The sequence below is a fragment of the Bos mutus genome, chromosome 29 (genome assembly GCF_027580195.1).
Source record: "Bos mutus isolate GX-2022 chromosome 29, NWIPB_WYAK_1.1, whole genome shotgun sequence".
NCBI classification, from domain to species: domain Eukaryota; kingdom Metazoa; phylum Chordata; class Mammalia; order Artiodactyla; family Bovidae; genus Bos; species Bos mutus.
This window is the reverse complement of record NC_091645.1, coordinates 35,389,454-35,404,672: the sequence shown is the minus strand read 5'-3', so window position 1 is coordinate 35,404,672 and position 15,219 is coordinate 35,389,454. Positions and strand designations below refer to the sequence as shown.

The following is a 15,219-nucleotide window of genomic DNA, read 5'->3' as shown; positions in this document are numbered from 1 at the left end:
ATACAACTTTCTGGGAAACTTGGAGGTAGCCTATATCAAAACCCAATAGCTCGGCTGGTAAAGAATCCGCCTGCAATGCAAGAAACCCCAGTTCCATCCTGGGGCGGAAAGATCCGCTGGAAAGGACAGGCTACCCATTCCAGTATTCTTGGGCTTCCTTTGTGGCTCAGCTGGTAAAGAATCTACCTGCAATGTGGGAGACCTGGGTTCAATCCCTGGGTTGGGAAGATCCCCTGGAGAAGGGAAAGGCTACCCACTCCGGTATTCTGGCCTGGAGAATTCCATGGGCTGTATAGTGTATGGGGTCACAAAGAGTCGGACACAACTGAGCGACTTTCACTCTATCAAAATCAGCTTTAGGGAGCTGCTGCTTGAATCAAACCAGCCACCTGATACAAGAACCCCCTTCTTATCGCTTCTGCCAAGCAGTTCCTACTACCACACTTAAACACCTCCAGGGAGAGGGACTCGCCACCTTTTGAGGTATATATAGGTAAACAACCTTCCTTTCTAAAACAAAGTATAAAGGATATTAGTACTTAAAAAAGAAATTAGCAAGGAAGAAGTCTGGAAAGGATTTCTGGGCTGTATCCACTGGAAAAATAGGATTCCCAGCACAGTGACAGCCCTGAGATTCTAGGACGGTCTGTGAGTGTCATGGAAGCCTACTCTGCTTCACTCATGAGCTTCAGACCCTCCATATGGTTACTGGTTGAATTAACCAGAGCAAACTAAGTAAGAGCAGACTTCCTCCTTGCAAACACTGGCTTCACTGACTGCTTTCCAAATCCATTCCCAGACCAGAGTGGTGACCGTGCACTGTGTTACCTTCACCGTGTAGAGCGTGTATGGGTGGAAACCGGTGCCACTGTGCTCTCGAGCAGTAATGGTGCCAGTGATGCGAAGGTTCTGAATGACCACGGGGCCGTCTGGACTGCCCAGGGACTCGAAGTTGAAGGTGGCTGAGCTGAGGGGTCCAGGTGGAGAGGAGGAGAGCAGGACCTGTGGCAGACTGGAGTCCAGGGAGCTCCCACCATTGGTGAGATCCTTCTCTAAACACGAGGGACGTGGGGGGCATATCCTCTCTGGACTGGGCAGCAAAGTTGTGAGACAGGCGTCATTTCCCTGCTCTCCCTCCTTGTCCGCTGTGTCAATCTGGATCTCTGGGCAGGAATTCAGCATGGAGGCAAGCAGGCCCGGCTCTGTTTCTGTTCCTGGACCCTCCTCAGCTTCTGCTCCTTCTATTCCTTCGGGTCCCTTGCCATCCTTAGGCTCCAGAGGCTGGGAGCCCCCGAGGGCACACAGGGCATCCTGAATACTGGCAGAGAGGAAGGGGCCTGGGGTCATGAGCATGATGGTTTCTTTGCTCAGTTCAGACAACGGGGACTCCAGCTCTGCATCTTCAGACAAGAACAGAGGCTGCAGGAAATGAGAAGAGCTGTTTTCGACTTTTCTCTCCTCCAGCACTCCCCCTAGATCTCCCTCCAGCGCTTCATGGCCTTCTTCAATGTCTGGGGAGGGGTGTGAAGGCCCGTCTGGTTCACTACAGCTTAGGAGCACTGGGGCTGCTGCTGGAGAAGGGGCTTCTGTGAGACCCTGGACCTCAACAATCAGCGGCAGAGATGTGGGCACTGAGGGCTGTTCCAGGGCACTGGCTGGGCAGAGTGGATTAGCCACTCCTGCTGGGTTAGTTCTGGCCTTGGAGAAGATGCCCACGAGTACAAGGTGGATCCAGTCGGGATCCGAGAGCTTGCTGATCAGTGGTAAGATGACATTGCAAGTGATGAGTTCCACCACTATGTGCCTGCCAGTCCGGGTCTCCAAGTGCGGCTTTGGCACTAGTCCTTGAAGCAACACATTCACGATGCCACGTGTGTAGGTGACCTCAGCGCTGGGGCTCTGCACTGCAGGGTGTGGAGCGCTGGCCCGGCAGTAAGCCTCCCAGAGCTGGGAGGGCTCCCCTGGGCCACTCTGTTTCCCTGCGGCCTCCTTCGCCTGAATATAGCTCTGCAGGTGACAACCGCAGAGAGTCAGAACCCTCTGGGCAAGAGCATGGCTGTCCACCCTGGCCATCCTCCTCCGGAGCTCCTGGACCAGCCCTCGCATGGCTGCCTCCATCTCCTCCTCGAAGGCTGGCTCCTGGCTCACCGTGCGGTACCAGGACGACACGAAGTCCCGCATGATCATCCGGATGGTGCGGTCGATCTCCAGCTCCAGCTGCCTCTCAGCCTCCGGGTTTGGGGGGCAGACGGCCATTGGGATGAAGCGCTCCAGGTGCAGCCGCCCTGAAGCCCCCACGATGGCGTCAGAGCCCAGCCATCCTCCCAGCACCAGCAGCAACGCAGACAGAAGGCACAGAAGCCACACGTTGACCAGGAGGTGGATGACCAGGAGCCAGCCGAGTACGGCCCCCAGGGCCACTAGCTTCCGGCTACTCAGCAGGTGACTGACGCCGGGCCCGGCCGGGCGCTCCGGCGCCAGGATCTCCGTCTCTGTCTTCATGGCGGGCGGGCGAGGGCTCCCGGGACCAGAGCCTCCCTCCCTCACGTCAAAGCCAGGGAGGGGGGCGCCGAATGTGCCGCGGACACAAGAGCCGGGTGCCGGTCAGGCCTGGGCCGGGTCGCGGGCCCTGACGTCCTACAGGCAAGGCCGGGCGACAGGGCCAGCTCGGAGGCTCGCCGCAGCCCCGTCCGGCCGGGACGCTGCCCTCGAGGAAGACCCTGCGTCCTTCATGGTGCGGGGTCGGCGACCTGCGGCTTCAGAGACCCGGCAGGGCCGTGGGCCCACCGAATATTTATTGAGTCCACCATCGAGGTGCCCGCAACCGGCTCGCGCACCGCCCGCCTGAGCCTCGGCTCCAGTGAAAGCGGTGGTGTCTCCTTCGCCGCCTCGGAGGGGCCCTCGCCTTGCTGGGGAAGCTGGGCACCTAACCTCCGCAACCCTGCTGCTGTTAAGGCTGCCGGCCGGCCGGGCGCCGGCGACTACTTCCGGGTCGACGTCAGTCGGAGCGGGGCGCGCGGGGAGAGCGCCGTGCGATCCGTTCCCCGGCTCTGCTCGGCGCTGCACGGCGCCGCCTGGTGGTGAGGAGGAGCGGTGACTGCACAGCGCGAACAGATATGGGCCCTGAGATCTTGCCAAACAGGTGCCTAGCGGTGCGGATCTGGGAGCAGTCTTGCAGGTAATGCCCCTCCGAGACTCGGTGCGAGCTGCAGTGTTTAAATGAACTCTGCAAACACCTTCTACCGTTTAGGCAAACTCAGTAATCCAGTTTGTTTTAATTTCAAATGGGCATTTTTTTCGATGGCCTGATACACTTTAACATTCACCCCACATTCCAAAACGCCCCTCTCTCATTCCCAGTGCTCAGCTAACCAAACTTGAGCTCAGGAATTGCAGAATACAAGGCATAAAACATTAATACAGAGATAGATGTATTCCTAAAATTTCATAATTTCTTCTTCTTCTAAGTCGCTTCAGTCGTGTCCGACTCTGCCCGACCCCATAGACGGCAGCCCACCAGGCTTCCCCGTCCCTGGGATTCTCCAGGTAAGAAAACTGGAGTGGGTTGCCATTTCCTTCTCCAGTGCATGAAAGTGAAAAGTGAAAGTGAAGTCACTCAGTCGTGTCCAACTCAGCGACCCCATGAACCGCAGCCTACCAGGCTCCTCTGTCCATGGGATTTTCCAGGCAAGAGTACTGGAGTGGGGTGCCATAATACTATATAACAAAATCATTTTTGTGCTTTGGGTTATTCGTCAGTAGCTTTACCCCGAGCAATCAAATCGTTTGATTATCTTTGTTCAGTCCCTGTGATAGGTGGTGTGGAGGAATAGAAGTGGTGAAGGGTCCTCAAAAACCTTGCAGATAACTGGGGAGATGAGTTCTTGGGTCCCAAGTGAATATTTAATGACACAATTCAGTATGGGATATGGTGAAATGCAAATTATTATACGCATGAGGGTTGCAAATTATTATACTGTGGTTTGTAGCAGTGAAGGGGAACCTCACAGAGAAGGGATCCTTTCTGCTGCCTCTTCAAGGGTGTTGTTCAGTCCTGAATTGTTATTCAGCAACTGAACAACAGTCCTGTCCAATTCTCTGCGACCCGATAGACTGCAGCACCCCAGGCTTCCCTGTCCTTCACCATCTCCCAGAGCTTGCTCAAACTCCTGTCCATTGAGTCGGTGATGCTATGCAACCATCTCGTCCTCTGTCATCCCCTTCTCCTCCTGCCTTCAATCTTGTCCAGCATCAAGGTCTTTTCTAATGAGTCAGCTCTTCGTATCAGGTGACCAAAGTATTGAAGCTTCAGTTTCAGCATTAGTTCTTCCAATGAATATTCAGGACTGATTTCCTTTAGGATTGACTAGTTTGATCTCCCGGAGAAGGCAATGGCACCCCACTCCAGTACTCTTGCCTGGAAAATCCCGTGGATGGAGGAGCCTGGTAGGCTGCAGTCCATGGGGTCGCTGAGGGTCGGACATGACTGAGCGACTTCACTTTCACTTTTCACTTTCATGCATTGGAGAAGGAAATGGCAACCCACTCCAGTGTTCTTGCCTGGAGAGTCCCAGGGACGGGGGAGCCTGGTAGGCTGCCGTCCATGGGGTCACACAGAGTCGGACACAACTGAAGTGACTTAGCAGCAGTAGCAGCAGCAGTTTGACCTCCTTTCAGGCCAAGGGACTCTCAAGAGTCTTCTTCAATACCACAGTTCAAAAGCATCAATTCTTCAGCACTCGGCCTTCTTTATGGTCCAGCTCTCACATCCATACATGAGTACTGGAAAAACCATCTTTGACTAGATGGACCTTTGTCAGCAATGTCTCTGTTTTTTAATATGTCTAGGTTTGTCATGGCTTTTCTTCTAAAGAGCAAGCGTCTTTTAATTTAATGGCAGCAGTCACCATCTGCAATGATTTTGGAACCCAAGAAATTAAAATCTGTCATTGTTTCCCCATCTGTTTGCTATGAATTGATGGGACCAGATGCCGTGATCTTAGTTTTTTTGAATGTTGAGTTTCAAGCCAGCTTTTCCTCTCTCCTCTTTCACCTTCATCAAGAAGCTTAGTTCCTCTTCACTTTCTGCCATAAGGGTGGTGTCATCTGCATGTCTGAGGTTATTGATATTTCTCCTGGCAATCTTGATTCCAGCTTGTGATTCATCCAGCCCGGCGTTTCACACGATGTACTCTGCATAGGGCTTCCCAGGTGGTGCTGGTGGTAAAGACCCGCCTGCCAATGGAAGAGATGCAGGAGACGCAGGCTCAATCCCCTGGGTCAGGAAGATCCCCTGGAGAAGGGCGTGGCAACCCATTCCAGTCTTCTTGCCTGGAGAATCCCGTGAACAGAGAAGCCGGGCAGGCTCCAGTCCATAGTACTGAAGCCCTTAGGACGCACACACATGATGAGTACTCTTTCTCACCTGTACCTGAAAAATACATATACCTGAAAATACATATGAAGAAAAATCATGTAATAATTTTCTCTCTCCGTCTAACTTTACCTCTTGATTTATCTGTGTCCCTGCAGTTGACATTATTTGTTTAAAGTCAGAGTCATATTTCGTTGTATGAATGTATTACTTTTTCTTTATCCATTCACCTGTCCATGTACATTTGCTTATTTCCATATTGGGGCTATTTTGTCAATTGCTGTGGTGCATAATTGTGTGCATGAGTTTTCCAAAATCTGATTTTCTCCACATGCGCTCCCAGAAGTTGGACTGCCAGATCATATGGTTCATCTGTTTCAACCATTAAAATGCACAGCTAGATACGTCCTCACTAGCAACAATCACCAATAAAATTTCACCAGCACTATATAAGAGTCTTTTTTCTTCACCCCACTGTAGCATTTTTGTCTCTAGACTTTTTTGAGAGTGGTCTTTGGACTTCTCTATGGTGATAGATTGTCATTTTGATTGTCTTGTGTCTAATTATTCACCTAATTGAGAACCTTTTCTCAATTGAAAGAGAAGAGGTTCTCAAAAGAACCTTTTCTTACACTTTCTTAAAAAAAAATTATAGATTGTATTTACCTCATGCTATTTTCTTCTGATAGTTTGACCTACTTTGCATTTTCATTCTTTATCTCTGGAGATTTCATGAGAGCGAGTGTCATGAGGAGCCCAGCAATTTTTGTGACTATTAAGTACTAGAAGGAAAACCTTAAAAGTTGCTGTTGTGGGGAACTGCCACAGGACTGCAGGACACCCTCATGCCCAAAGGTGGCGACCCTGCCAATGAAAACTTTATAACAGTTTTAATTTGGGTCTGTACAATATTCTGGCACATACTTGAACCAACACCCCAAAACTTTAAGGATGCCGTCTGCCTACCGACAGCATAGATGGGTTCCATCTTCTCCAGCCCCTGTTACCCTGGTATAACATATCAAACCTCAAAAACTCTTATCTGTTGCTATGAATATCATTTTTATTTTAGCTCAGTTTAAACAGAGAGGCAAAAACATCAGGGGGACTATTTTTTCAGGTTTCTTCAGGGAGAAAAATGAAACTTAGAAGACAAAGTGTATGCAGTTAATGGGCTCCATGAGTCACTAATTGTTTGCAGGAATTTTTTCTCAAGTGTGACCTTTCATACATATAATAAGAAATACAGAATTAGAAGAAACTAATTAGAAATGATGGCTTGTTTCTACCTAGAAAATCTGAATACAAAGGAACCAACGGGAACCACAAAGATCAGGGTGCCAAGGTTTTAAGAATAGTTTAGGTTCACAAATAATAATATGCTTGTAATCTCAACAATACATTTTTCTCTGATAAAGAACATACTTTTCCAGAAGTCTTCCAGTGTGGTAGTCTCCTGCTGTTAAGCCTTGGATGCTGGAATCGGGCCACTTCCTGTCTGTCTTCACAGGACACTGGGCTGCACTCTAAGAAATTCCTGGCTCTCCCCTGGATCCTGACCATCACGTGGCTACAGAAATGGTAACATTTTTGTTTTGCCAGTTGAAATGCTTAATGACACAGATTCCTTCAGTTTCCTGATGTGGGTGAAGTGTGGAGCCCAGCAATGATTTCTTATTCAAGAAACCCACATCCTAGTCCACACGAGGGTGAGCCTCTTCCAACAGTGAGACACCCTGCCTGTGTGTGACCTGCGCCTCTGGGGAGAGCAGCTTTAAGATGGTCTAAGCCTGACCAAGGTCTGTCTACATGAGACATTTAGACCTCTCCAAGTCCTGTCTACACTGACGATGTTTACATGTGACCATGTGCTTCTACAATGAGAACATTTAGACCTGACCCTGTTCGGTCTACACTAGGACTAGAGACCTGGGTAGGACCTGGCCTGCCTCTGTCCTGGAAAACTCCGCGCCTGCGTCTGAATGTCAGCGCTCAGATGTCTGGGGTCTGGAGCTGAGGTGGCTTCTCTGGGCAACGTGCTCTTCTCTGAGGGGGTTCCGTGGCCCTCCCGGGGTCGGGGCTTCAGTGGGCTCTGAGTCTCTCTACCTGCCAGGTTCCCCCGCCCTGGGGCATGGAGGCGCCTCAGGTGGGCTACCTGGTAATTATTCCAATTTTCCAGCACATTCAGGTTGAGTAGGGAGGCAGGTTCACCTGCTGAGCTGATTCCAGGGATCGGGCAAGAAGTCAATGGGCAGCAGGTGAGTTGCCGCTGTGATCTCCTTCCGGTCGACTCTCCTCAGAAGAGAACAGGGTTGCCCCCTGTCCTTCAGCCCAGCTCTCCTGTTTCCTCATCATCTCAGCAGGACAGGAAAGACAGAGCCCGCCAGAACCAAGGTAGTGTGTTCAACTCTAGCACGAGCTTTCAAACCAGCAAAAGATCACACAGAACCAAGTGAAGACAGGAGGGGCCTGACTTCTCAGGGACCACTGTGGGGAGAGGAGAGGACCCTTCACTTCTTTCTTGGGTCCCAGGAGGCCCCAGGGGCCTGGCTGGTTTACACACTGGGGGCCCGCTGACCACAGCCATGGTGTCCTGACTGAGGGGACGTGTGACCCCAGGTGGGGGGTCTGGGGACTGTGTGAGTCTCACCCCCTCTGCATGGTCAGGATCGTGTGCGGGGAGACCCCACACACAAAGCTAAGAAAGAGGGAAGAGCACGTGAGAGCTTCACTTGTGTTTAGGAATGAATGCTTTAGTGTATTCACTTTACACAGGCCTGTACCTGTTTGCCTCTTTACCCCTGCGAGGTTCCCCCTCCCTGGGGCTCCTGGGGACTCCTCAGGTGAGCTACCTGGTAATTATTCCAGCATGAGCATGGGGAGAAGGGGGGCAGGCATCTGGTGGATTGACTGCAGGGCATGTGGATCAGGCAAAAAGCCAGTGGAATCAGGTGAGGTTGCTGCCGTGACCTCCTTCAGGTCGACCGTCCTACTCAGCAGAGACCAGACCTGCCCCTCGTCTTCCAGCCCTGCGTCTGGTGTGTTTTCTCAGCTCCTCAGCGGGACAAGAAAGGACCGAGCCTGCCAGAACCAAGGTGGTGCCTTCAACATGATCATGACAGCCATAGAAACAGTTAATATCACAGAACCAAAGGGAAAGGGGAGGACTTCTGTGGGACAATGTGGGGAGAGGAGACCGACCCTACCCTTCTTTCTACCGTTTCAGGAGGTTACGGGAACCCACTGGTTTCTGCCTTAGGGGTCCAACCAGCAGAGACCTGGTGTTTTAACCAAGGGTCGAGGGGCCCCAGGTGCAGGGACTGGGGAGGAGGTGTCACCTTGGAGACTGAGGACGTGTGTCCCCGGTTCAGTCCTGGGGATTGTGTGGGTTCACCCCACCCACACGGGTCAGGATCCTGTACCTGGAGACCCCCCATCTGCTCTTTACCTGCAGTGTGAATTGTCCCCTCTGAGATTCCCATCCTCTGAATTGAGGGTGTTGCCCTGATTTACCTGTGATACTTTTTCTTCTCTTCATCTTGTTGCATTCACATGAGGTCAGGCAGCTTCGCATGGGTCATATTAATATCACAGCACATCACAGATCCAATTCATAGGGGTCACCACAGTCTGGTTTCCCCTAGACCGAGCCCAGGTAATTTAATTTATAATTGAATTGTTATTTTATATTGGAATAAAGTTTGATTTCTGATGTGTAGTTTTAGGTGTACATGAATTTGATTCAGTTATACATAGACATATATCTGTTCTTCTGTTTTTTCATGTAGGTTATTACAGTTTGTTCAGGAGAGTTCCCTGTTCTATCCAGTAGGTCCTTTTTCATTATCGACTTGATATATGCAGATGGTGACTACAGCCATGAAATTAAAAGACGCTTACTCCTTGGAAGGAAAGTTATGACCAACCTAGATAGCATATTCAAAAGCAGAGACTTTACTTTGCCAACAAAGGTCCATCTAGTCAAGGCTATGGTTTTTCCTGTGGTCATGTATGGATGTGAGAGTTGGACTGTGAAGAAGACTGAGTGCCGAAGAATTGATGCTTTTGAAGTGTGGTGTTGGAGAAGACTCTTGAGAGTCCGTTGGACTGCAAGGAATCCAACCAGTCCATTCTGAAGGAGATCAACCCTGGGATTTCTTTGGAGGGAATGATGCTGAAGCTGAAACTCCAGTACTTTGGCCACGTCACGCGAAGAGTTGACTCATTGGAAAAAGACTCTGATGCTGGGAGGGATTGGGGGCAGGAGGAGAAGGGGACGACAGAGGATGAGATGGCTGGATGGCATCACTGACTCAATGGACGTGAGTCTGAGTGAACTCCGGGAGTTGGTGATGGACAGGGAGGCGTGGCGTGCTGCGATTCATGGGGACGTAAAGAGTCGGACCTGACTGAACTGAACTGAACTGAGTATGTATATTTTAATCCCAAACTCTTAATTCATCCCTCCCTTCAAGCTCTCTTTTGATGATATAATCCTAATCTGGTTTTCTCAGGCTGTGAGTCTGTTTCTGTTGCACATTCGTTCATTGGTATGAATTTACAGATTCCACCTCTACGTGATATCTTAGGGTATTGTCTGTCTCTCTGACTTACCTCGCATAGAATAATTTCTTGGTTCATCCACGCTGCTGTCAGTATGATTATCTGTTCTCTGGCTGAGTAGTATTCCAGGGTATAGATGTACCACCTAGTCTTCATTTTCTGTCAGTGGACATTTCAGTGGACTCTGTGTCTTGACTATTGTAAATAGTGCTGTCCTGAAAATCAAGATGCATGTGTCACTTTCAAAGGTGATTTTCCTCTGGACCTAAGCAGAGGAATGGGATTGCAGGATCATATGATATCTCCGTGTTTAGCGTTTTGAGGAACCTCCATGCTGTTTTCCACAGTGGCTTCACCATTTGCGTTCCCACCAAGGTTGTAGGAGGATTCCACTTTCTGTACATCCTATGCGGTATTTATTCTTTGAAGATCTTTTTGATGATGGCCATTGTGAGGTGATACCAATTGTAGTTTTGATTGGCATTGACTTAATAATTATTGATGTGGAGTATCTTTCCATGTGCTTTTAATATTTTATGCCTTGTGAGTACAATTTGCCTCTTGAAACTAGCTTCCTGAAACGTGGCCCTGTTTGGAATTCTTTTCTGATGATTTATCCCAGGACATTTCTTGAGGGCAGGTGTCATTTAAAACCCTGTTGGACTTGTGACCATTAGGAGCCCTTCAGCATCTGTTTAATGGCTTCCCTGCTGGCTCAATGGTAAAGAATCTGCCTGCAATGCAGGAGAGTAGCAGGAGATACGGGTTCAACCGCTGGGTCGGGAGGATCCCCTGGAGTAGGAAATGGTAACCCACTCCAATAGGCTTGCCTGGGAAATCCCATGGACAGAGGAGCCTGAGCGGCTATAGTCCATGGGGCTGCAAGAGTCAGACAGGACTGAGTGACTAAACAACAGCAGCAGCTCCTGTTTTAAGGTGTATTATTGTTCTGAACCAGCTATTTACTCCCTGCACACCCTCCACATTTCTGTTTTGGTAACTGTAAGTTTCTTTTTCTAAGTCTGTGAAGCTGTTTCTCCTTTGTAAAGAAGTTCATTTGTATGCATTTTTCGATTACACCTAGAAGTGATATCATATGACACGTGTCTGTCCCTGTCTTACTTACTTCACTTGGAATGATCATCTCAAGCTTCTTCCCTGAAGCTGGACTTGGCAGTATTTCCTGCTTCTTTGTGGTTGAGAAATATTGCATTGTGTACATGTATCCTATCATATATCCATTCAGCTGTGATTTCTAGTTAGCTTGCTTCCCAGCCTTGTCTATTGTACAACTTGTGGGGCTGAGATTTCTGGGGTTCCTGTGTCTTTTAAATTTTTTATTTTCTCCAGGTTTATGCCCAGGCGTGGGATTGCTGAGTCCTAAAGTATTTCTATGGTATTTTTTAAATGAACCTCCATACTGTTCTCCCTGCTGGATGTTCATATGTGGATTGTGCCCAACAGTTCAGGAGGGTTCCCTTGTCTCCATACCCTCTCCAGCATTTATTCTTTCTTAAATAATTTTATTTATTCATTTGTCTTTGGTTGCACTGGGGCTTGGTTGCTGAGTGCAGACTTTCTCTATCTGCGGCAAGCAGAGGCTGCTCTCTAGTTTCACCGCACAGGCTTCTCACTGTGGTGGCTTCTGGTTGCAGAACACAGGCTCTCAAGTGCCAGGCTTCAGTAGTTCTGGCACAAAGACTCAGTGGTTGTGGTTCAAGGGCTTGGTTGTCCCACAGATGTGGAATCTTCCCAGACCAGGGACTGAAATTGTGACTCTTGCATTTGCAGACAGATTCTTAACCACTGCACCACCAGGGAAGTCCTAGCATTTATTCTTAAAGATGTTTTGAGATGGCCATTCCGACCAATGTGAGTGATTGCCTCACTGGACTCATTTGATTTGCGTCTTTCTAACACTTAGTGATGCTGAGCATCTTTTCACGTGCCTAAGTGCAATCTGCAGGCCTTCCTCAGAGAAATATCCATTTCAAACTTTGGTCCATTTTGTTCTTGGGTTGTATTTATTTTTGCTATTGAGTTGCACGAGCTGGCTGTATGTTTTAGAGATGAATCCCTTGTGGGTATCTTCCTTTGCAAATCTTTCTTCCTATTCTGAAGATTGTCTCTTGTTTAGAGTTTCCTTTGGAATGCAAATGGTTTTGTGGTTAAAGAGGTCCCATTTTCTGATTTGTGGTTTATTTTCATTATCCTAGGAGGCAGATCCTCAACAAACATGCTACATTTTATGTCAAATTGGGTTCTGTTTATATTTTTCTCAAGATTTCCATAATACCCATCATTACATTTCGATATTTATAATTTGAAGTTTATTTTGTGCATGGTGTTAGGACGCTTTCTAGTTTCGTTTTCATGGTTGAAGGAACCCTCCCAGTGTCCTCCACAGTGGCTGTTACCAACGTTCATCCCAAACATCCGTGGAGGACGCTTCCCTTGTCTGCACACCCTCTCCAGCACATACTGTTTGTAGTTGTTCAGTTGCTAAGTCGTGTCCGACTCTTTGCGACCCCATGGACTGCAGCACGCCAGGCCCCCTGTCCTTCACCATCTCCCAGAGCTTGTTCAAACTCATGTCCATTGAGTTGGTGATGCCATCCAACCATCTCATCCTCTGTTGTCCCCTCCTGCCTTCAATCTTTCCCAGCATTAGGGTCTTTTCAAATGAGTCAGTTCTTCGCATCAGGTGGGCAAAGTATTGGAGTTTCAGCTTCAACATCAGTCCTTCCAATGAATAGTCAGGACTGATTTCCTTTAGGATGGACTGGTTGGATGTCCTTGAAGTTCAAGCGACTCTCAGGAGTCTTCTCCAACACCAAAGTTCAAAAGCGTCGATTCTTTGGCGCTCAGCTTTCTTTATAGTCCAACTCTCACATCCATACATGACTACTGGAAAAGAGCAGGCCCACAGGCCTTGTGAATTGAAAGGTGTCCCTCAGCCCAGGTGATCAAGCTGTAGTTACAGGAAATGTCCACACGGCGGCAGCACTTCTTCATTCTCAACTCTGGGCCTCCTGCCAAATAGAGCCTTAAGGAGAGTCAGCTTCCTGGGCTGGCAATTCTAGTGGAATGGGCCTGAGCAACACTCCAGGGCTTGTGTGTCACTGCTTCTTCTCCCTAAAGTTTCTTCCCTCCTCTCCAGACTCATTCCAGCCTGGGCCACAACCCCTGCTGAGGTGCCTAGGAGGCTGCACTCTCAGGATGGAGACTTGGAATTGGGGACCCCATCACCAGGACCCCTGGCGACTAGGTGAGCGTTCCAAGGTCCTCGAAGGCAGAGGGTGTGCCCCCATCCTTTGGGTGCACGAGGGCGTGTGGTCCAGACTGAGCCAACCAGACAGTGCAGGTGTACTCGGGCTCTAAATTAAGGGCCCCCTCTCCGGTGCCACGCCCCCATCCCAGTCATGGGAACCAAGCCTGCTCAGGTTCCAGGGAAGGGTAGCAGCCCAAGTCAGGGAGGCTGGAAGGAAAGAAATAGATATTGCTGTTATTTCTTTTCATTTTCTTGAATCTCATGCCAGTCCTATGTTTGAGTAGAGTTGATCTGCAGTTTGAGCTTGTCTTCAGTGTACAGATGCTTGACTCAGTTGTGACATATACATGCAGCACAGCTATTGTTTTCTGGGTTCTTATTCCACAGAGGTGATTGTAGAGGTAGAGAAAAATTCCCTGTGCTGAACATCAGATCCTTGTGCCGTATCTATCAGAGATATCACTTTTGTGAGAATGTCAAAGGAAGGAAAGAGGAAATCCTTGTGGATTATTATAGACAGACTTCTGTGTATAGGCTGGAGTAAGGGCTTTCCGTGTATTTGTTGGTTCCAATCTCCTAATTCATCCTGACCCCGTACTGTTTTTTGTTTTCTTTAATTCCTTGCTTGGGTTAATTGAATTGGTGATGGACGGGAGGCCTGGCTTGCTGCAGTCCATGCGGTCGCAAAGAGTTGGACACAACTGAGCGACTGAACTGAACTGGGTTAATTCTCCTCAGAGGATCCTTTTGTGTTGTAAATTAGTTCTCTGTTTCTCTCTCTTTCTTTTTATTCTGCCTCAAAGGTTCATCATCTGCGGTTTTGTGCATCTGGCTGATTTCGCTTAGGGTATGAACCTCCAAGGTCCACCCTTCTGGGGACCAGTGGCATAATTTCATCATTTCAGTGGTGCTTTTTCATGGCTGAGTGTGTACACACACACACACACACGTACATATACAGCACATCTTGTGTAAGCTCTCAGCTGTCGGTGGCAATTCTATGGTTCTGTGTCTTGGCTACTGTAAGTAGTGCTACTATGAATGCTGGGTTGCCTTTGTCTTTTTGAAGACTGGTTTCCTTGGGCTAAAGGCCCAGGTGTGAGAATGTCAGATCCTAGCTCTGGTCACTTGAGAGTTGTTCCCCCCCGGCCCCAGCATTCAGAGTGTCCTTTCGAGTGACTCTTGCCAATGTCCATTTCCACCGACTGTGTAGGGGGGTTCCCACCCCTCCCAGCTCTCTCCTACATGTATTGCTAGTAGACGTTTGGTAATGGCCATTCTGAGCGGTATGGTTTGACCTTGGTTGTCATGTTTCTATTTTCCTGTACTATTTAAGGATGCTGAGCTTCTTGTCCCATGGCCATTTGGTGTTATTGTTTTTTTCTTTTTCATTAAAGGGTACGAGGACAATTTACCTGTTGCAGATGGCTTCTTGAACGTTGGCTGTGTTTGGCATTTGTGTTTGAAATACCAGCCCCGGGGTGTTTCCTGCGGGCAGTTGTCATTAAGAGCCCCCCAGGACTTGTGAGTCGGAGGTGTGAGTCAGCACTGGTAGTCAAGTTATAGTTCCAGGAAATGTGCACAGCGTGACAGTCCTTCTTCAGGCCCACCTCTCGTTCCCGGGGCTGTGAGATCCTTGGGGGAGATTGGATTGCCAAGCTGTGAATTTGAGTGGAATGTGCCTGAGGAAACACTCAAGGGTTTGTGTCTCACTGCTTCTTCCCCCTGAAGCTTCACCACCACCCGCTCCGGGCCGCTCCCAACCTGAACCACAAGCCGTGCTGAGCGGGCCTAGGAGGCTGCACTCTCAGGAAGGAGCCTTGACATGGGAACCCTAGCAGCAGGTGACCTAGAGGCTAGGTGAATTTTACCAAGGGCCTGGAGGTCAGAGGGCTGGGTACACTGGGGACTTTGTTCCCAGCCAAGCAAACCAGACAGGACAGGTTGAAGAGGAGGCTCGCTTACGGGCGCCTGTTCCACTTTGTCTGCCGCATCCCGTGCAGCCACGGGA

At 49.2% G+C, this 15,219-nt stretch overlaps 1 protein-coding gene across 2 annotated transcripts in view; it reads right to left on the bottom strand.

Annotated features, from left to right (window-relative positions):
• Positions 1–2,993, bottom strand: part of SNX19 (sorting nexin 19) — a 32,724-nt gene extending 29,731 nt beyond the window's left edge. Inside the window, exon 1 of one of the 2 annotated variants that reach the window (XM_070365261.1) lies at positions 829–2,993. In XM_070365261.1, coding sequence (XP_070221362.1) covers positions 829–2,502 — 1,674 coding nt within the window. In that variant the 5' untranslated portion in view covers positions 2,503–2,993. The remainder of the gene's footprint in view (positions 1–828) is intronic. The other variant, XM_014478304.2, reaches the window with a different exon arrangement.
• Positions 2,994–15,219: the final 12,226 nt, after the last annotated feature.